We start from the raw sequence: 23,202 nt of genomic DNA on the forward strand, positions 1-23,202 counted from the left end.
GCGTTCACAAAGCTGCATTTTAATCACAAGTTTATGAGTGCGTAGATTCTGCAGTTGGGGCGGCTTTACTGTCAAACCTCCCAGAAATACTCCAGATACAAGGGCTCACTGCAAAGCTAACTGACTGAAAGGCTGTCTCAACGAGAGACTGCCTGGCTTGAAAGTGACTGTCTGACTAATTAAAAATAAGAGTAAACCAGTGACAGGCAGAACGATGCAGACATATTGTACTGCAGAGGGGGCAGAGCAGAGCCCTTGTTCTGTCTGCACCAGAGCACAGGTCAGTGGCTTCTCTAATGTGTCTCCGCTTCCGGTGGCTAGTGGTTATGGGGCTGGGGTTTGTGTATGGGTGGAGTGCTGTCAGACATGGTGTTAAACCACTGCATTGCCAAGTAGTGGGGGACTGGTTGAGGTCTAGCTGCAGTAGATGGGTGATGGTTGGGTCGATCTAGTTAGTGGCGGGGTTTAGATCTAGTTTTGGTTTTGAGGTGTCTTCAATGTTTCAGTGGCTTCCTTTCTTGAAGTTGTTTGGCTGGTTACCCGCCAAGGTGTGGGGAGGTATGATGGATGGAGTTCTAGCTGTGTATTTAGACTGTACGTTGGTTTGGTTGGTTTGGCCACAGTGAGGGGTATTTTTATGGTGAACTGATTGGAGTGAGGTCTTTTGTGTGTCTGGGTGGGATCTGTCTAAGACTTTGGGGACTAACTGGTGATTAGGTGCTCTCTATAGCCAGGGCTTCAGGTTCTGGGGAGTGATTGGGCGGCTGCTGGGCTTGGATTTGAGGTCTTTTGAATGATTGAATAAGGGCTCGTGGTCAGTCAAGAGTTATTTAGCCGCTACTTGAGGGTCCATAACTCACTGGGTGGGGTTCCGCAGGGTATGGGGGGGGCTTGGGGGGGTGCAGTTTGGGAGGTGGGTGGGAAGGTTCAGTTGGTCAAATGGGGAGGGCAGCATGTGTACAAGGGTGGTCTGGTGAATGAGTGTAGGTGGTACAATGTCCCTCACATGCCCTCTCACCTCTGTCCTCAGGCCCCGGAAGGATGAACCCGAGAGGTGCAACACTCACTTCGATGCGGTCGCCCAGATCAGAGGGGAGGCATTTTTCTTCAAAGGTGAGAATGGCTCCTTCTCTCCGGTAAAGTGTCTCGCAGGTACTTGCGGTCCGATGGCGTGGCACCTATGTGATCAATTCAGCGGTACCAGGGTTATCAAACACATGGCACTGGTGGGATTATCTAAAGTGGCGGCAGTGTGACTGAGTGTGTCGTGGTGTCATGGAGTGGGTGCCCTTCTGCCAGCACTGGTCAAGGCCAGGAGGGGTTGGGAGTCATGTATTTGACTTGTCTCTGAAATACCCTTTGGTAATGTTGAGCGTTCGATTGGTGTCAACGACCTCATCAGGGGTAATAAGTACTAAATAAATGGTGCCTATTTACCAACAACATCTTATGCTTTTCACCTTATCCCTGATTGTGGAGTTGATGTCGGTGTTGGTTGATAATGGCCCTGCAGGTGAGGGACATAAGTGTGGGTGGGCTACCTTTTCTCAGGGGTTTCTTTCTGACTTTGTGCAGAGCTGGTCTTTTTTTCCTTAGTATCCATGATAATAGTTATCATGTGCTGCGGTGATGTTAGCATGTGTTCTTGTGAAGTTAAGCATGTTCTGTGGTCATGGTTAGCACACACTACAGTGGAGGCCAGGTCTTGTATTAGCAGCTCCATGATGATGCTAGCTTCTCATTAACCTTCTCCTGATTCAGCCACACTGTTGGACAGTTTTTCCGGAGGTTGTTGTTGGTACTCACTGCCTCAAAGAGGCAACTTCCATCTAGAAGCATCAGTTTAATGGGCCAGGGAAGTACCAGTTTCCATCAGCAACACCACTCTGACTGTGATTGACTGACCTGTGGTTTTCACCTCTTCCTCTAGGCAGGTACTTTTGGCGACTGACGCGTAACAAGCACCTAGTGTCACTACAGCCGGCACAGATCCACCGTTTCTGGAGAGGACTGCCCCCCAACATGGACAGCGTGGACGCTGTCTATGAGCGGACTACCGACCACAAGATTGTCTTCTTCAAAGGTGAGGTTTCTTTCCCGCCCTTGGGTTTTCACCCTGCGAGTTTGGACTGGGAATCAGGAGCCTCTCTGACAAGACCACCCCATGGCACTTGGCAAATCATGGACCCCCATAGATCACCAAGAAGGAACCAGAGATATCTGTGGTTGGTTCATGAACGCATGAGGCGAGCCTTCTGATAGGTGGTTTTGTGGGTAGGCATAGCCATTCCCAGGACTATTGCATTTCGACAGTCGTTGGCCAGAAAACCATGGCAAAAACATCACCATATTGGGGGTGGGTTTTCTAAAATTAACCCTGATGGGGGTATTTGCAGGAATGATGATTAGGACACAATATTTCAGTCAGGTGGCATTGTGGTCATGATTTTCTGGTACCATACCAAGATGGCCGCAGCCTCCATCTACATATCTGATAAGAGACAGCCTCTCCAAAGTGCCATTTGACCCTCCTCACTGCACGCTAACCCGGTCATTTCCAAAAGCTCACTCACAGACCATACAGTCCTCAGTGGATTTTTTAATTTTCACTGTTCTAATAGGTAATGTACCGGTCACATCCTTGTTTTACCTTTCGCATTCACCAGCCAAGGCACGATTGGTACATGCACAGTCCTTCATGTCAGGAAACTTAACAAATTTTCAGTTCAGCAAATAGGGTAATCGGTGCTACTGGTATTGCTCAGGCTCACACTGTCCAACGTCTGGGCTTGGACTTGGAAGTCTCACCTCAACCCATGCTAGTTCAATCCATAACCACCAGTCAACAAACACTTTTACGGCCATCCCTGGGTACTTTGGTCCCCTAGCCAAGCTGCACTGTTAAAACAACACCTTTGTGGAGACTCACGTAGCTACATCGGTGTTCATCGATGGCCCCAGCAGGGGGCACCATAGATGACTGCCTCTGTGACCTATGAATAGAAACATCTATGGCCCTTCTGCTTGTGGCCATGGCCGTCTGGATAACTAATCTGAGCATTCTACCAAAATATTTTGGTTTTGATATCAACCTGCAATTATATTGACACCATAATATTGACTACTAACATATTGTTAATGTAGGAGTTAAGACAGTCAATTTATTATGCCTAGTATGGTTACGATTTTCTGTTAGTTGGGATTCTAGAGTCAATATATGTGCAGGGCGATATTATTGACCTCAGTGATTTTGTTTCCAAAGACTTCGACCTACTCATGGTTGGTCATCATGCGCTGTTCTTTCTTTCTTGGTTCCCTCCACCAGGAGACCGGTATTGGTTATTTAAGGACAACAATGTGGAAGAAGGCTTCCCTCGCCAGATCACAGACTTCGGCTTGCCCCTCGGTGGAATTGATGCAGCTTTTTCTTGGGCCCACAACGAGAAGACCTACTTTTTCAAGGACCACCTTTATTGGCGCTTTGATGACCACGATCGGAGGATGGACCCAGGGTATCCTGCTGAGAATACGCTGTGGAAGGGCATCCCAGGCACCTTGGATGACGCCATGCGGTGGGCAGATGGTGAGTAGCATTTTGCTGAGATCATGACTGTAACTTAGATGTCACCAACTCATTGCTCAAGTACTTTCATGGGCATTATAGCTGAAAGAAGATGCCGGACCTTACAAATTCAACATTTAGGTCACTGTGATCTGTTGTGACCCAAAGGAAATGTACAAAATCTTGGGTGGATCTTCAGTCAGTGACGCTCCAAAGAGAATATAGAAATGCATACTTTACTCCAAGTATGTCTATTCACATACACAAACTTCAATAACATTAAGTAGAAGATATCAAAGTTATGACAAACACAAGATAGAGTAAAAACTCCAGCCTGCAACACACAAAAAAAAGAGATACCCTTTATAACAATATTTCATCATACAGAAGCTTGCTGCCATGCAACGGAAGCCTTCACCCTAGATTCCTGGCTGTGGGGTAAGACTATAGATGTTATCAATTCAATTCAAATAATCTTTATTCAGATACATAATATCCATAAAAGCACAGGTCACGTTAAAAACATTTTCAATAAAAATCAATGAATAACAATAAATAACAAGGACTTGTATATGTAGCATGATCGGAGCTATAAGTATTCATATATAACAGAGCGGCAAATGTATGAGACGACCACTCCTTTAACTGGCTCAGTTATTCCTGACAATAGCAGCCTAGTGTGGTAAGTGCAAATAGCAAATTAAATTAAAATGAGAACGATCAGAAACAAACAAATAACACAACGCAATGTTATCAATGCGGTACCAACTATTTTAGCTACAGAAGTTGCCATTTGCGTTTGTGTGTAGGTGCTAGCTAGTCTGTATTCGCAAAGCTAATATGGCCAGGAGTTCTAGAGGTTCTCAAACACCTAGGAATGCTCCTTGAACCGTGCAGTTAGTAGCTGCAGCAACGATGCAGATCATTTTTGTGGGGCTCTATCGTCACAGTGCCATTGGATGGGATGGTGTGATTGATGTTGAAGCTTCTATTACCTCCTTAGCTGGCAGTGCTACACCCGGCCAGTTGAAGGTGAGATAACCACAGGTTTGCCCCAGCAACAGGCGAGGGCCTTTTGATGGACATCTTGGCCAGTAGCCAGGCTGCCAGGTAGGATTTGCAAGGGAGAATTCAAAAGACTCCTTGGATCTGAATGTTCCTAGAGTTGGTTCAAGAGATTGGGTTGGGGGTAATGAGGAGCACAAAGCTGACTTGGAAGCTGGTGCTCTCTACTCTCTGCAGTACATGCCTTGGTAAGATCAGGTCTGGAAGCAGTCATCTCAGTATGGCACAGGCCACAGGAGTAGTGCAAGAGCCGGTCGTATGGGCAATCGGTGCTGCGTGAGCTGCTTTCGAGTATTTATTTCCCGCGTGCACCTGATCTTCCAAACTCCTTTGATGGATGGAGTGGCCCTGGACCTGCTTGTGCCTTGGAACCTTGGAATTCAGGAGGAGGGCAGTAGCTGAGCAGACAAACTGGCCCATCGCAGCAGGGACCCAAATCAGTAGGAGAGTCTGGGCACCAGCCAGCTCCCTACTTTAGTCTTTGGTAGGTGCTGACCACTAGTCCTCACAATCTAGCAGGTGACCGGTATGGATAGGATCTTGAACTTTCACCACCCAGTTGTCTATGGGTTCATGGGAAGGCAAAGGGTGAGTGTCACAGACTCTATACAGTACAACCAGTTTAATGCCCTCCACATTCCCCGAGACCAAGGATATGCTCCACCCTTAAGATGTGACACGGACTAGAAATTTGGATAGGTCACGACAAAGCATGATCAATTGTATAGTGGATCCAGGTGTCATTGTGTTCCATCCCCTCCACATCCTGTATGTAGAGAGCCGGACTGGTACGGGTGAAATTCTTGGAACAACATCCATCCAACATCTACCCCAATCCTGCCCCTATTTAGGAAAAAGAAGAAGACCCTCTTCTTAAAAGAACACTATGGGAAACATCCTTTATCCCACAGTCTCAACAACGACCAGCCTTCACAACGCAGTCACTACCCTAACGGCCACGTTTCCACGTGTTCCTTTAACCCGTAAGTCATTACAACGATTTACTTTAGGGGGCACGTTGTTGGAATGACATTGGATTTTTACGTCCAACACCTTCCCTACTGTTGTGTATACTGGGGTTGGAATAGAAGTTGATACAATTTCAAAGTCCAGCACCCCCTAAAGCAAGGAGTTATGACAACTTGTGTGGTATAGTAACACGTGGTAACATCACAGTCGGGGTAGTGACTGCATTGTAAAGGCATGCAGGCTAAATGCATGCCTTTACAATGCATCATACAACCAAACACTACAGCACGATTCACTTCAACTCCTAAAAACCAACTACTTCTCCATTCACTTGTTGACTGCATCTTTGTCTTTGACCCTGTACAGTGCTCCGCTGCTTTTAGGCTACGTTGGTGATATACAAATACCACATATATTTATAAAGACCGTAGTTTTTGTCTAAAATCCCTAGAAAGGAAGAGAGAAATCCTCTGTATAAATTCCCCTAGTCAGAATTCAACCCACTCAACCTACATAAGTAGTTTGGCACACTAAGAAATGTTTTATGTCTTGACATGTCACATAACATGACACTGTGGAGTGTATGTGGTCATCTGGGAAGAAGATGGTTGTTCATGCAGTTCCAAGACTGTCATAAAATCAGACAAAGGACATGGAGAACTAGACTAGTTATTCAGAGGTGCTGCACTTTGGGGGCAAGCTGCACTGTACACACTCACCTTCAGGTTAGAAAACTCTCACTTGTTCAACACCACAGAGCTATACTCTGTGTTATGGTCCTTTTACCCCTAGGGTGTGATAAGGGGTAATAAAGGGTTACCCTGCAAGGGGTTTACAGATAGTTGTACCTCTGGGTCTGTATCTGAATCAGTCCATTGGCATAAACGGAGTAGAAGCTCAGTCCAGGTGTGTTACACATCACATGGTGCCCCAACCACAAGCTGAGGCCGCTCACAGCTAGTGGCATGGAGAGGGTGCAGGCTACAAATACAGTCAGAATGCACCCGGTGCCCAGCTCTGGACTGAACATGGGCATCACGTGTGGGTACCGAAATGGCTGGTGCTGCTGGAGCTCTTCCTAATGGGATTCTTGCATAACTCAGATCTCTAGGGCAGAGGAAGGTAGACATATCCCCTTTTGTTGAAAGAGAGCCACTTGCCCAATAACCCCCAACAGGACATTGTGGTCCAAGTCAGTTCCTTCAATATACTGATTTCAAAGGCTAAAAAGAACAATCAGGCGGTCGATACAACCAACATTCACTCCTGTTGTTGCAAAAGTCATGGTGCAAGGGTAAAGACAGAAGTTCTGATTTAGTTCTTGGCAGAGGGGAATCCATAAACGTGACGTAGATCCCGTCTGCCGTATTACGATCCCATTATATTCTATAGCGTTTGTGCCAGAGTATTGCATCCGCCGAGATCTAAATAAGGCCCAGAGCCTGAAAGCAAGACAGCACAAGAAGATATAACAGGCCTTTTGGGTACACAAATGACACATAACACATCTCCTAGGCACTACCACTTGAAAGTGGTGAATAATTTGTAACAGTAGTTCATAAAAAATAATGTATTCACTCTTTTATGTCTTTTAGGGGCAACCTACTTCTTCAGAGGCAAGGAGTACTGGAAAGTGGTGGACAGCAGCATGGAGGTGGAGCTAGGTTACCCAAAATCCATTGCCAGGGACTGGCTGATGTGTGGCGATATGCTGTCCGATGCCCCGGAGTCTGAGAACAACAGAGTTGGGGCACGGAGCCGACAGGGGCCGCACGAGCAAAGCCGGTCTGAAAATGCCTACGAGGTCTGCTCTTGCACTTCGTCCTCGTCGTCACTGCGACCGCAGGTGTGGTGGCTACCTGTGCCACCAAGCTTCGCTCTGGTTGTGGGTCTGTGGATAGCAGTGCTACGGACAAGGTCCCTATGACATATGTTGGCGCCCTAAAGCACTCCCTGTGGCTTCGAACACTCTGGGGCCAAATCCAGCTACCCACACCACAAGACAACGCCACCGGCAGATCTTTCCCAAGGACTCCGAAGGGAAGCATTAGAGATTCTCCATGAGAATTAGACTGCACTACAGGGGTTTTATTTCTTTGGGGGGAGAGAGTTGTTCTGTTTTATTTTGTTTTTTTGTTATAGATATAAATATGTGAGCTCTCTGTGATTCCTCACAGGCACTTGTAAAATAAAGGGCACATTATATGTAATACTGGATTGGTCTGTTACAATTTACCACCAACCTTTACACACTAAGGACCTGATACACAGAGAACATTTTTCACTTTTGTGTAAATTTACCATTTTTTTGCTATTCACAAACTATGAGTTAATAGTAAGTTTACGACTGTGGTGATTCACAGTCAGGGCGGAGAATTCCCTACATAAAAACATCGCTTGTCCTATCTTCTTGTGTGTGGAGTTCTCCGCCCGACTGCGGGCTCTTTGCTGTCATAAACTTTCTAATAACTGATAGTTTGTGAATAGCAAATAAATTGTAAACGTTTACAAAATTGTAAGATTACCTTTGTGAATCCGGCCCAAAGGAGCTACAGCAGTGTCCACTTCTCCGCAGGGGTTAGTACCTGAACACTGTGCTTGAAATATTGTTATACAAAAATATTAAAACTTAAGCATTGACTATCAAAATGTCTTGAAGGTAAGTATATAGGTAGTTATAGGTTTACTCAGTATATGTACCTTTACTATATATCGTCGATGCAGGTGGCTGTAGAGTTGAGAATAGTAAATCTATCCCTACCTATTCATGCTTACAATTCTGATATTTTGGTTGTCGATCTTTTGAGAAAAATATTTTTGTAGGCTGATATTTCTGTCCACAATATTCTGACACAACTTCTACAGTTCAGGGGTGGCATGCTACGAAAAGTTGGAGAGCCCATAACTTAAGCCTTTTTTACAGGTACACTTACTACAGAGCTTAAAGAAAGTGAAGCGAGAGTAAGAAGTACAAATGTGATAAGGTTTTGGCACTGTTGCCCGGTAGTAAATAAGGCGTTGTGTGATCGAGTTCTGAATAAAGCCGCTGTTGCAACAGTGTGAGGTTGCACCAATGTTGCACCTTAGGGTGCAGAGAAGGGTGAGTGGAGCTGTGGGACAGAAACCCATAGGACTGGAGTCAATGATACTGAAGAAACTCAGCCATTTGTGTAAGAGTCACAGATTACCCAGGTCACCTGTGTCCAGTTTCAGCAAATAATACTGGGCTGTTGGTAGTGCACTCCCCTCAACAGCCAGAAGAGGCGCTATTCAGATATTGAAATGTATTACAAGATGTAGCAAGAGAATCAGTTGAGGAGGTAATAGGGCATCAAGTCAATGCAACATAAAGCAAGGGATTCTGGGACAGACTGAGTTCAGTAACACTGGGACAGGATACACCAACACTGGGGCAGGAAATACACCAACACTGGGACAGAATACAGTAACACTGGGACAGGGAATACACTGACACTGGGTCAAAGTACACTGACACTGAGACAGGGACTACCGTGATACTAAGACAGAATACACCGCCACTGAGACAGAAAACACTGACACTGGAACAGGGAATACACCGACACTGGGACAGGAAACACATGGACAGATTATAAAAACACTGAGGCAGGGAATACACCGGCACTGGAACAGAATACACCAACACTGGGACAAACTACACTGACTCTTAGACGGAATACACCGACACTGAGACAGGGAATACACCAACACTGGGACAGGAAACACTGACACGGAGACAAGGAAAACACCTACACTGGGACAGAATACACTGACACTGAGACAAGGAATACACTGACACTGGGACAGAATACAATAACACTGGGACAGGGAATACACTGACACTGGGTCAAAATACACTGACACTGAGACAGGGACTACCGTGATACTAAGACAGAATACACCGCCACTGAGACAGAAAACACTGACACTGGAACAGGGAATACACCGACACTGGGACAGGAAACACATGGACAGATTATAAAAACACTGAGGCAGGGAATACACCGGCACTGGAACAGAATACACCAACACTGGGACAAACTACACTGACTCTTAGACGGAATACACCGACACTGAGACAGGGAATACACCAACACTGGGACAGGAAACACTGACACGGAGACAAGGAAAACACCTACACTGGGACAGAATACACTGACACTGAGACAAGGAATACACTGACACTGGGACAGAATACAATAACACTGGGACAGGGAATACACTGACACTGGGTCAAAATACACTGACACTGAGACAGGGACTACCGTGATACTAAGACAGAATACGCCGCCACTGAGACAGAAAACACTGACACTGGAACAGGGAATACACCGACACTGGGACAGAAAACACTGACACTGAAACAGGGACTACCGTGACACTAAGACAGAATACACCGCCACTGAGACAGAAAACACTGACACTGGAACAGGGAATACACCGACACTGGGACAGAAACACTGACACTGAAACAGGGACTACCGTGACACTAAGACAGAATACACCGACACTGAGACAGAAAACACTGACACTGGAACAGGGAATACACCGACACTGGGACAGGAATCACATGGACAGATTATAATAACACTGAGGCACGGAATACACCGACACCGGAACAGAATACACCAACACTGGTACAAACTACACTGACTCTTAGACAGAAAACACCGACACTGAGACAGAATAGACTGACAATGAGACAGGGAATACACCAACACTGGGACAGGAAACACTGACATGGAGACAGAATACACCATCAATGGGACAGAATACACCAACACTGGGAGAGAATACACCAGCACTATAGCAGGGAATACGCTCCCAATGGGACAGAATACACTGACACTGGGACATGCAATACACCGGCACTGGGAGAGAATACACTGACACTGAGGCAGGGAATACACCGACACTGGGAGAGAATACACAGACACTAGAATAGAATGCACTGACACTGAGACAGGGAATACATAAACATGGGACAGGAAACACATGGAAACTAGGACAGAATACTAAAACAGTGCAACATGGTATACACCAACAGTGGGGCAAAATACACTGGCACTGAGACAAGGAATACACCTACACTGGGACAGAATACACTGACACTGAGACAAGGAATACACCAACACTGGGTCAGAATACACTGACACGGAGACAAGGAATACACCAACACTGGGACAGAATACACTGACACTGAGACAAGGAATACACTGACACTGGGACAGAATACATTAACACTGGGACAGGGAATACACTGACACTGGGTCAAAATACACTGACACTGAGACAGGGACTACCGTGATACTAAGACAGAATACACCGCCACTGAGACAGAAAACACTGACACTGGAACAGGGAATACACCGACACTGGGACAGAAAACACTGACACTGAAACAGGGACTACCGTGACACTAAGACAGAATACACCGACACTGAGACAGAAAACACTGACACTGGAACAGGGAATACACCGACACTGGGACAGAAAACACTGACACTGAAACAGGGACTACCGTGACACTAAGACAGAATACACCGACACTGAGACAGAAAACACTGACACTGGAGCAGGGAATACACCGACACTGGGACAGGAAACACATGGACAGATTATAATAACACTGAGGCAGGGAATACACCGACACTGGAACAGAATACACCAACACTGGTACAAACTACACTGACTCTTAGACTGAATACACCGACACTGAGACAGAATACACTGACACGGAGACAAGGAATACACCAACACTGGGTCAGAATACACTTACACGGAGACAAGGAATACACCGACACTGGGACAGAATACACTGACACGGAGACAAGGAATACACCAACACTGGGTCCGAATACACTGACACGGAGACAAGGAATACACCAACACTGGGTCAGAATACACTTACACGGAGACAAGGAATACAGCAACACTGGGACAGAATACACTGACACTGAGACAAGGAATACACCGACACTGGGTCAGAATACACTGACACGGAGACAAGGAATACACCGACACTGGGACAGAATACACTGACACGGAGACAAGGAATACACCAACACTGGGTCAGAATACACTGACACGGAGACAAGGAATACACCAACACTGGGTCAGAATACACTTACACGGGACACGGAGACAAGGAATACACCAACACTGGGTCAGAATACACTTACACGGAGACAAGGAATACAGCAACACTGGGTCAGAATACACTTACACGGAGACAAGGAATACACCGACACTGGGACAGAATACACTTACACGGAGACAAGGAATACACCAACACTGGGACAGAATACACTGACACGGAGACAAGGAAAACACCAACACTGGGACAGAATACACTGACAGTGAGACAAGGAATACACCAACACTGGGACACAATACACTGGCACTGAGACAAGGAATACACCAACACTGGGTCAGAATACACTTACACGGAGACAAGGAATGCACCTACACTGGGACAGAATACACTGACACGGAGACAAGGAATACAGCAACACTGGGACAGAATACACTGACACTGAGACAAGGAATACAGCAACACTGGGACAGAATACACTGACACGGAGACAAGGAAAACACCAACACTGGGACAGAATACACTGACACTGAGACAAGGAAAACACCAACACTGGGACAGAATATACTGACACTGAGACAAGGAATACACCGACACTGGGACAGAATACACTGACACTGAGACAAGGAATACACCAACACTGAGACAGAATACACTGACACTGATACGGGGAATACACTGATACTGGGACAGAATACACTGACACTGGGACAGGGAATACACTGACACTGGGACAGAATACACTGACACTGGGACAGGGAATACACTGACACTGGGACAGAATACACTGACACTGGAACAGGGAATACACTGACACTGGGACAAAATACACTGACACTGGGACAGAATACACTGCCACAGAGACAAGGAATACACTTACACACATGGACAGACTGCACTGACACTGAAACAGGGAACACGTCAACACTGTCCCGAGCCTCCCCCATACCCCCTCCCGACCCCCCTACTCTGGACTCACTGAGCCCGCAATCTCAGAAAACACAGATCTCTGAATGGCCCCTGCTAGACTCCAACTCGCTGCTCGCCTGCATAACAAAGGTCAACTCAGGCTCCCCCCTGGACCCAATTCCTATGAACATCCTTCGCCAGCTCTACTAATCATTCAAGAGCTCCTGAATTCCTCATTGCGGGAATCTATAGTCCCGCATGAATGGAAAAGAGCTTTGGTAGTGCCACTTTTTAAAAAACCCGGTGCAGACCCCAAGACGCTCGCCAACTTCCGGCCCATCTCCTTGCTGCCTATGTTCTCAAAAATCCTGGAGAGGCATATCAACATACATCTCACATCTCATGTGGAGACTATAGGTTTTTTACATCCGTCCCAATCAGGATTCCGCTCCCACTTCTCCACCGAAGCAACCCTCCTGGGGGTTACTGAGAACTTGCGCACCCGTCTTGATCACGGTGAGACCGCGGCGCTTATTCTTTTAGATTTAAGCGCCGCATTCGACACGGTCTCACACTCCATTCTTCTGAGAGCTCTGAGAACGGCTGGAGTGACTGGCCCTGCCCTTGCTTGGCTGGCCTCTTTCTTAAATCACCGCACTTTTCAGGTTGTTTCTTCCGGCTCTTCCTCCTCTGTTCGCTCATCTGCGTATGGTGTCCCGCAGGGGTCTTCACTGAGCCCTATGCTCTTTAATATCTACGTGAGACCCCTAGCAACCATCGTGGAAGACTCTGGTCTCTCCCTCTACTCATACACAGATGACACTCAGATCCTTTTTTCCCTCTCCTCGGCTGCAGCAAACGCTCCATCTGCTCTTAAACTAGGACTTAGCCGAGTGGCAGAGTGGATGCAGGCGAACCTCCTGAAACTGAACGGAGATAAGACGGAGGTGCTCATTCTGGGCAAGCAAAAGCACCTCTGGAGCCCTGCACACTGACCATCAGAAATGGGCCCACCACCCCTTCGAGTGACCCAGGTTCGCAATCTTGGCTTTGTTCTGGACGATTCGCTCTCCATGCGACATCAAGTGGTTAAGGTGGCAGCCACTTGCTTCTCCATCCTGGGGTGGCTCTGTAAAATTTTATTGATGCTCCCAGCATGGACAAGACGCTCGGTGGTCCAGGCTTTAATCACCTCTCGCCTGGACTACGGCAATGTGCTTTACCTAGGAGTTACCCTGGAGCTTCAGAGGAGACTTCAGCTTGTACAGAATTCAGCCGCCCGCCTCCTTTGCAAGGTCCCGTGGAGATCTCCAATTTCCCCCTTTCTTAGAGACCTTCACTGGCTCCGTATCACTAACCGTGTCAAATTCAAGGCCCTCTGTTTTATGCATAAAATCAAGCAAGGGTCGGCCCCAGGTTACCTCAAGGCCCTTGTCCAACAATACGCTCCATCCCGCCTCCTCAGATCATCAGCTCATGGCAACTTTCTGATTCCGCGCTTCAAACTGACGAGAATGGGCGGATGCTCTTTCTCCTGCGTTGCCCCCAGGCTGTGGAATTCTCTTCCGGCTACACTGAAACTCGAACCATCTCTGTTAAAATTCCGCAAAGACCTTAAAACCTGGCTCTTCTCTCAATAACAACTGCGATGCATAATCATTAACTCTACTGGCGCCGGGAGACCCCTTGTGGGTAGCTGCGCGCCCTATAAATTCAATTACAAATACAAATACAAATACTGGGCCAGAACACACAGACACTGAGACAGAATACACTAACAATGGGACAGAATACACTAACAATGGGACAGAATACACTAACAATGGGACAGAATACACTGTCACTGAGTTAGGAATAGACCAACACTGGGACAGGGAATACACCAACAATGGGACAGATTACACTGACACTGAAGCAGAATTCACTAACACTGGGACAGTATACACTGACACTGGGACAGGGAAGACACTGACAGTGGGACAGAATGCATTACAATTGGGACCAAAACCAGAAATGGCATGGGAGTGGCTAGAGGGGTGGCAGGTGGTGGGAGGCAGTAGCCCAAAAGACCGGCATGAAAGGCGAAGACTGAAACTGCCGGCATCAAATGGACAGATGGTGCAGGGCACCGGGCGCAAACATATGGAAGAAGAGGAACAATAAAAATGAGTCTGACAGGCACTCTGCATAGTTGGGGACTCAGGCAGTTTGAGACCCGCATTGCAGGGAGGTAGGGAGGGGGGTATTTCATGTTGCAAGTTGTATTACAGTTATTTTGATGATAAGGAGAATGCTGGAGGTAAGGGAAGAGCTGTTACTCCCTGCTAATTGACAGGAATTTTCAGAGTTCGACAGAAAGAGTAAAATGTGTTGATTATGCCAGGCCTGGCATCGTACAAGATATTCAATGTGATACACCACATAGCATCTGATCATACAACCACGCCCTGATGTAGAGGCGAGGGGCGGTGGGAAAGCCACAATAGATGTGTTGTATACTGAGAAGAGCCTAGGATTGAAGCTCCTCTCCTGGAACGTTAATGGTTTGGGAAATAAGATTAAGAGAGTCATGGCACTCCAATACGTCAAGTGCCACTCCCCTGACATTTTTCTACTTCAGGAGACACCTGATCGGCAACTCCTGCAAAGCTCTTGACCGTTGGGGATACAAATTGATTGTGCATGCGGGCTTCACCACTGGATCCAGAGAGGTGGGGATACTACAGAGGAAAACCTTTCCCTTTGCTGTGAACCCTACTTGGGTGGACGCTTTGGGTAGATATGCTGTTGTGTCCGGGACAGGTAATAGGAAGACGATTACCATAATGACAATATATGTTCCCCCACTGCTACAAGCTCAAGCCTTTCAAGACATAGGTGACGTACTGTTGGACCTCCCCGTAGGGGAGCTATTGATCGGGGAGATTTCAACCCTACATTATCATATCTAACAGATAAATATCCATCACGGACCTCACAACATGCCAATTTGAGACTCTGTGACTTCCTGACCACCATGGGGTTGGTGGATGTGTGGCGGGCTCACAACCCAATAGCACAGCACTTCACGTTCCACTTGGGAGCTCATAACGGTCTTCCCAGAATAGACTACGTGATTTCACTGGCGGATCCGGTGGAGCGGTTTAGAGAGGTGCATCGCCTAGCAAGGGGAATATCAGAACACTCGCCGCTTTGAATGGTCTATTCAGAGGGTGTACCACGACCAAGAGGGAGGATAGCAATCAACCCATGGTGCCTTACAGTCCCCCAGGTAAAAAAAGGACTGCTTCAGGCTACAAAGAACTATTTTGCAGAAAACGTGGGGTCAGTCCAATCCGCGCAGACTCTATGAGAGGCATACATCGGAAACAGCGTTTACAACCCTGTCTCCACAAGGCATGCATTACAAAGCATTCATTACAACGACCGCGTTGTTAGTACACATACCATTACATTGCAAGTCATTACAACGACTTGCTGTAGAGGGCGCACTGGTATTGGATTTAAAGTCCAACACCATCCCTGCTGTAGCGCAAACTGGAGTAGGAATAGTAAATAATACTAATCCTAAGCCCAGCGCGCCCCCTACAGCAAGTCGTTGTAATGACTTGCGATGTAATGGTATGCGTACTAACAACGCGGTCGTTGTAACGACTGCGTTGTAATGGCATGCGATCCAATTGCATGCGTTGTAAACAGCCATATTTAGCATACACACCTGCGGTAAGGGGGCAAGCCATCTCCTTGGCCATGGGGCACAGTAAAGAAAAAAGAGGCGTAATCGAAAGTCTTGAACATGAACTCCAACAGTTGGAGGCAATCCTAACGGGCAACAACTCCAAAGGGGCCAAACAAATCCTAATTCTCAAAAAGAGAGAGTACCAAGAGCTGACTAGGGACGCAGCAAAGGCCCACTATGCAGCAACTCGCCACAAGTTCTATGAAGTAGGAGACAAGACAGGGAAACAGCTTGCTTGGCTTGAACAGCAAGAGTGGGCCAGTAAATTAGTTACCGCCATAACCTCAGAAGAGAGCGAGACGCTCAGAGACCCACAGCAGATAGTGTACACGTTTGCCACATACTATTGTGGTGTATATTCGTCCTCTGGAACATCGACAAGAGAGGAGGCCAAGGACCTAGTGACAGATATTTCCCTTCCAACCATCAGCTAAGAACTTTATCATTAACGGAGGGTGAAATAACAGAGGACGAGAAAGCGCAAGCGATCCAAAACATGCAATCGGGGAAAGCAACGGGGCTCAACGGCCTCCCGATCGAGCTATACAAGCTGACAGCAAATACGGTGGCCCCCTACCTCAAAAACATGTATCTAGAGAGTCGAGAAATGGCGATGCTCCCAGAAGACCAACCGCTTGCTTCCATAGTAGTGATCCATAAGGAGGGCAAACCGAAAGACAACTGTGCATCCTACCGTCCTATTTAATTAATTAATGTCGAAGCCAAAGTCGTAGCCAAATTACTCACCAAGCGCTTGGTCCAAATAATTCCGCAGCTGGTTCTCTCTGACCAATCAAGCTACATGACCAGATGGAAATACAGCTCTTAACTTATGGAGCCTTCACGGAGTGCTGGGGAGAGTAAACACACTGAGAGAAGACGCGGTAGTCATGTCACTTGATGCCCATATGGCCTTCAACACTGTGGAATGGCCATTCACGTTCGCAGTATTAGAAAAAATGGGATTTGATCCCAACTTTAGGGCATGGCTCAGACTCCTCCATACTGACCCTATAGCACAAGAAGTCGTTAACAACAGGATGTCTCACAGATTTCCCTTGCGGAGAGGAACAAGGCCGGGCTGCCCCCTGTCACTGCTAATTTTCACCTTAATTCTACAACCACTGGCTACCTGGGTCAGGAGAGATCCACTGATAAGGGGCATACGATGAACCGACAGTTGGGAGGATAGAATATCCCTATACGCGGATGACATACTCATTTATTTAGCATCCCCAAAACCTCAATACACAGAGTATTGAACATATTTACCGACTTTGCCAGATACTTAGGCTACAACATAAAATGGTCAAAGTCCACCATCTACATACTCCACGGGGCGTCTTCCACACTTCCCAGGGAATGTGTGGCAGAAGTGGTGACAGGTGTTTTGCAATCTCTGGGTTTTCATTACTGTAGACCCTGATCTCTTCTATCGACGCAGTCTTTTGCCCCTGCTTCAGCACCTACAAGGAGATGCGCGTCACTGGAGGACGCTGCCCCTCTCCCTACTGGAGAGAGCTGCTCTCTGTAAAATGATTACCTTCTTGATATTTTTGTCCTCAATGTTTTTGATACAATATTCTGGCACTCCCCCGGTACCTTTATATCCTACAAAACACACCATATCCAGTGCCTTCCAAGTATTTCCAGTCAATAGAAAGTGAACAAAAAGTTACTATTATGGGACAGGAAGCCTCCAAGAATGGCACTCCAGAAACTGGTCCGGAGTGGTACGACTGAGGTATTGCATTGCCCGACATACGGAAATACTACTGGGTGGCACAACTGGTAGCCATCAACCACTGTTTGTATCAATCACCAGACGAACCCACTTACCAAATGGATAGATATGTATTAGGCAAGAGGGGATATACTAAAACACCTCCTTCCGACACCTACCTCTGACGAACCCAACAAAGACTACAGTCCAACTTTGGCACATGGTTCAGAAACAGTTGGGATGTTAGCAACAAAATAACACAGCACATCTCTCGGTGAGATACAGAAAGGCTAGGCGCCATTAGAAGTTTTCATGGCTTTGACAAGTGGGACCTAATAGGCATATTCAGCGTGGGTGACCAATGGACAAGGGAAGACAATGTCTTTTGCAACACTCCAGCAAGAATAAGAACTGTCAGACGCTGAAACATTACGTTTTCTGCAAATTAAGCACACACTACAAGCAGCAATCCCCAAAGGCATGGAACTCCCAGAGTCTTCCCCATTAGAGGAAAGAATCCTAATAGACCACATGGACCATGAGACAGTATCCCTGACATACCAGAAATTGGTCAACAGGTAATCATCAGATGGGCCAGCTGTTGAGCAAAGAGGGGAGGAGGAGAGGGGGGAACCACATTGAACTTTATTTGTGTTGTATTGCTATGCATTGTTATACCTAATAAAAAGAATTTTTTTAAAAAAAATTGGTCAACAATTCCCCTCCCCCCCCCCCCCCCACTAGGCTCCGGGAGCGGTGGCAAGCAGACATGTGAGACCTGGATAACGAGGACTGTCAAGACGCTTTGACGTCCCCGAGAGAAGAAGCCATATCGAGCAAATTCAGGTTCCTACAATTGAATATACTCCTTACAATATACTACACTTGTGGTAGTTTGACTAGAATGGGTAGAGGAGATGACCCTACTTGTAGGAGGGCATGTGGCCATGAAGGAACATGCTATCAAATATTATGGGACTGTGCTCTCATACAACAGTACTGGGCGGTCATGGTCTGGAAACTGAGTGAGATCACAAGGGTGGAGATGACCCCTACCCCGAAATGGTGCCTCCTCGATGTATGGGAACCCACGGATCTCAGTGAGAAATAAAAAACCTGGGTAATACTGGGACTGGTAATTGCTAAGCACAATACAAAACAAAATGGGGGCGCCAGATATACCAAGATTACGAGACTGGATGGAGGGCCATGATTGGTGTATGATAGCAGAAAAAACAGTGTATGAACGTATGGGCTGCCCCAGGAAGTGGGAGCAGGTCTGGAGCAGGTGGAATACCTACAGTGGGAACCTATGTCAGTACCTGCGAAGGAGAATGTAGCGATGGACGGACCGTTGGGACAGACCGTTGGGATGACCCCCCTTGAAGTCGAGGCTGAATGTTATAGAGAAAGAAAAGGACATGGCAAAGTGGTGTTGCAGTCATGACTGTAAATCATGTATCCGATATCAAAAATGGAACTGTGTAAATTGTAATGCACCCTGTCAATTTTCAATAAACAGAATAATAAATAAAACAAATTTTGGGACAGAAAATACACCAACACTGGACTGAACGCACTGAAACTGGGACAGGGAATACTCCAACACTGGGACAGAATACACTGACACTGAGACAAGGAATACACCAACACTGAGACAGAATACAATGACACGGAGACAAGGAATACACCAACACTGGAACAGAATACACTGACACTGAGACAAGGAATACACCAACACTGGGACAGAATACACTGACACTGAGACAAGGAATACACCTACACTGGGACAGAATACACTGACACTGAGACAAGGAATACACCAACACTGGGACAGAATACACTGACACTGACACAAGGAATACACCAACACTGGGACAGAATACACTGACACGGAGACAAGGAATACACCAACACTGGGACAGAATACACTGACACGGAGACAAGGAATACACCAACACTGGGTCAGAATACACTGACACTGAGACAAGGAACACACCAACACTGGGTCAGAATACACTGACACTGAGACAAGGAATACACCTACACTGGGACAGAATACACTGACACTGAGACAAGGAATACACCGACACTGGGACAGAATACACTTACACGGAGACAAGGAATACAGCGACACTGGGACAGAAAACACTGACACGGAGACAAGGAATACACTGACACTGGGACAGAATACACTTACACGGAGACAAGGAATACAGCGACACTGGGACAGAAAACAATGACACGGAGACAAGGAATACACCGACACTGGGACAGAATACACTGACACTGAGACAAGGAATACACCGACACTGGGACAGAATACACTGACACAGAGACAAGGAAAACACCGACACTGGGTCAGAATACACTGACACGGAGACAAGGAATACACCAACACTGGGTCAGAATACACTGACACTGAGACAAGGAATACACCAACACTGGACCAGAATACACTGACACTGAGACAAGGAAAACACCTACACTGGGACAGAATACACTGACACGGAGACAAGGAATACACCGACACTGGGACAGAATACACTGACACGGAGACAAGGAATACACCGACACTGGGACAGAATACACTGACACTGAGACAAGGAATACACCGACACTGGGACAGAATACACTGACACGGAGACAAGGAATACACCAACACTGGGACAGAATACACTGACACTGGGACAAGGAATACACCTACACTGGGACAGAATACACTGACACTGGGACAAGGAATACACCTACACTGGGACAGAATACACTGACACGGAGACAAGGAATACACCAACACTGGGACAGAATACACTGACACTGGGACAAGGAATACACCTACACTGGGACAGAATACACTGACACTGAGACAAGGAATACACCGACACTGGGACAGAATACACTGACACGGAGACAAGGAATACACCGACACTGGGTCAGAATACACTGACACGGAGACAAGGAATACACCAACACTGGGACAGAATACACTGACACGGAGACAAGGAATACACCTACACTGGGACAGAATACACTGACACTGAGACAAGGAATACACCTACACTGGGACAGAATACACTGACACTGAGACAAGGAATACACATACTGACACTGAGACAAGGAATACACCTACACTGGGACAGAATACACTGACACTGAGACAAGGAATACACCGACACTGGGACAGAATACACTGACACGGAGACAAGGAATACACCGACACTGGGACAGAATACACTGACACTGAGACAAGGAATACACCGACACTGGGACAGAATACACTGACACTGAGACAAGGAATACACCGACACTGGGACAGAATACACTGACACTGAGACAAGGAATACAGCGACACTGGGACAGAATACACTGACACTGAGACAAGGAATACAGCGACACTGGGACAGAATACACTGACACGGAGACAAGGAATACACCTACACTGGGACAGAATACACTGACACGGAGACAAGGAATACACCGACACTGGGACAGAATACACTGACACGGAGACAAGGAATACACCGACACTGGGACAGAATACACTGACACGGAGACAAGGAATACACCGACACTGGGTCAGAATACACTGACACGGAGACAAGGAATACACCGACACTGGGTCAGAATACACTGACACAAGGAATACACCGACACTGGGACAGAATACACTGACACGGAGACAAGGAATACACCGACACTGGGACAGAATACACTGACACGGAGACAAGGAATACACCGACACTGGGACAGAATACACTGACACTGAGACAAGGAATACACCGACACTGGGACAGAATACACTGACACTGGGACAAGGAATACACCTACACTGGGACAGAATACACTGACACTGGGACAAGGAATACACCTACACTGGGACAGAATACACTGACACGGAGACAAGGAATACACCGACACTGGGTCAGAATACACTGACACGGAGACAAGGAATACACCAACACTGGGACAGAATACACTGACACGGAGACAAGGAATACACCTACACTGGGACAGAATACACTGACACTGAGACAAGGAATACACCTTCACTGGGACAGAATACACTGACACGGAGACAAGGAATACACCGACACTGGGTCAGAATACACTGACACGGAGACAAGGAATACACCGACACTGGGACAGAATACACTGACACTGATACAAGGAATACACCGACACTGGGACAGAATACACTGACACTGAGACAAGGAATACACCGACACTGGGACAGAATACACTGACACTGAGACAAGGAATACACCGACACTGGGACAGAATACACTGACACTGAGACAAGGAATACAGCGACACTGGGACAGAATACACTGACACGGAGACAAGGAAGACACCGACACTGGGACAGAATACACTGACACTGAGACAAGGAATACACCGACACTGCGACAGAATACACTGACACGGAGACGAGGAAAACACCGACACTGGGTCAGAATACACTGACACTGAGACAAGGAATACACCGACACTGGGACAGAATACACTGACACGGAGACAAGGAATACACCGACACTGGACCAGAATACACTGACACTGAGACAAGGAAAACACCTACACTGGGACAGAATACACTGACACTGAGACAAGGAATACACCGACACTGGGACAGAATACACTGACACTGAGACAAGGAATACAGCGACATTGGGACAGAATACACTGACACAGAGACAAGGAATACACCGACACTGGGACAGAATACACTGACACTGAGACAAGGAATACACCGACACTGGGACAGAATACACTGACACGGAGACAAGGAATATACCGACACTGGGACAGAATACACTGACACTGGGACAAGGAATACGCCTACACTGGGCAGAATACACTGACTCTGGGACAAGGAATATGCCTACACTGGGACAGAATACACTGACACGGAGACAAGGAATACACCAACACTGGGACAGAATACACTGACACAGAGACAAGGAATACACCGACACTGGGAAAGAATACACTGACACTGAGACAAGGAATACACCGACACTGGGACAGAATACACTGACACGGAGACAAGGAATACACCGACACTGGGACAGAATACACTGACACTGATACAAGGAATACACCGACACTGGGACAGAATACACTGA

At 46.9% G+C, this 23,202-nt stretch overlaps 1 protein-coding gene across 1 annotated transcript in view; it reads left to right on the forward strand.

Annotated features, from left to right (window-relative positions):
• Positions 1–7,787, forward strand: part of MMP17 (matrix metallopeptidase 17) — a 195,673-nt gene extending 187,886 nt beyond the window's left edge. The window contains exons 7-10 of the mRNA XM_085633855.1: positions 1,031–1,113; positions 1,931–2,083; positions 3,326–3,583; positions 7,192–7,787. Coding sequence (XP_085489981.1) covers positions 1,031–1,113; positions 1,931–2,083; positions 3,326–3,583; positions 7,192–7,523 — 826 coding nt within the window. The 3' untranslated portion in view covers positions 7,524–7,787. The remainder of the gene's footprint in view (positions 1–1,030; positions 1,114–1,930; positions 2,084–3,325; positions 3,584–7,191) is intronic.
• The last annotated feature ends 15,415 nt before the right edge of the window (positions 7,788–23,202 follow it).

The sequence above is a fragment of the Triturus cristatus genome, chromosome 11, assembly GCF_964204655.1.
Source record: "Triturus cristatus chromosome 11, aTriCri1.1, whole genome shotgun sequence".
NCBI classification, from domain to species: domain Eukaryota; kingdom Metazoa; phylum Chordata; class Amphibia; order Caudata; family Salamandridae; genus Triturus; species Triturus cristatus.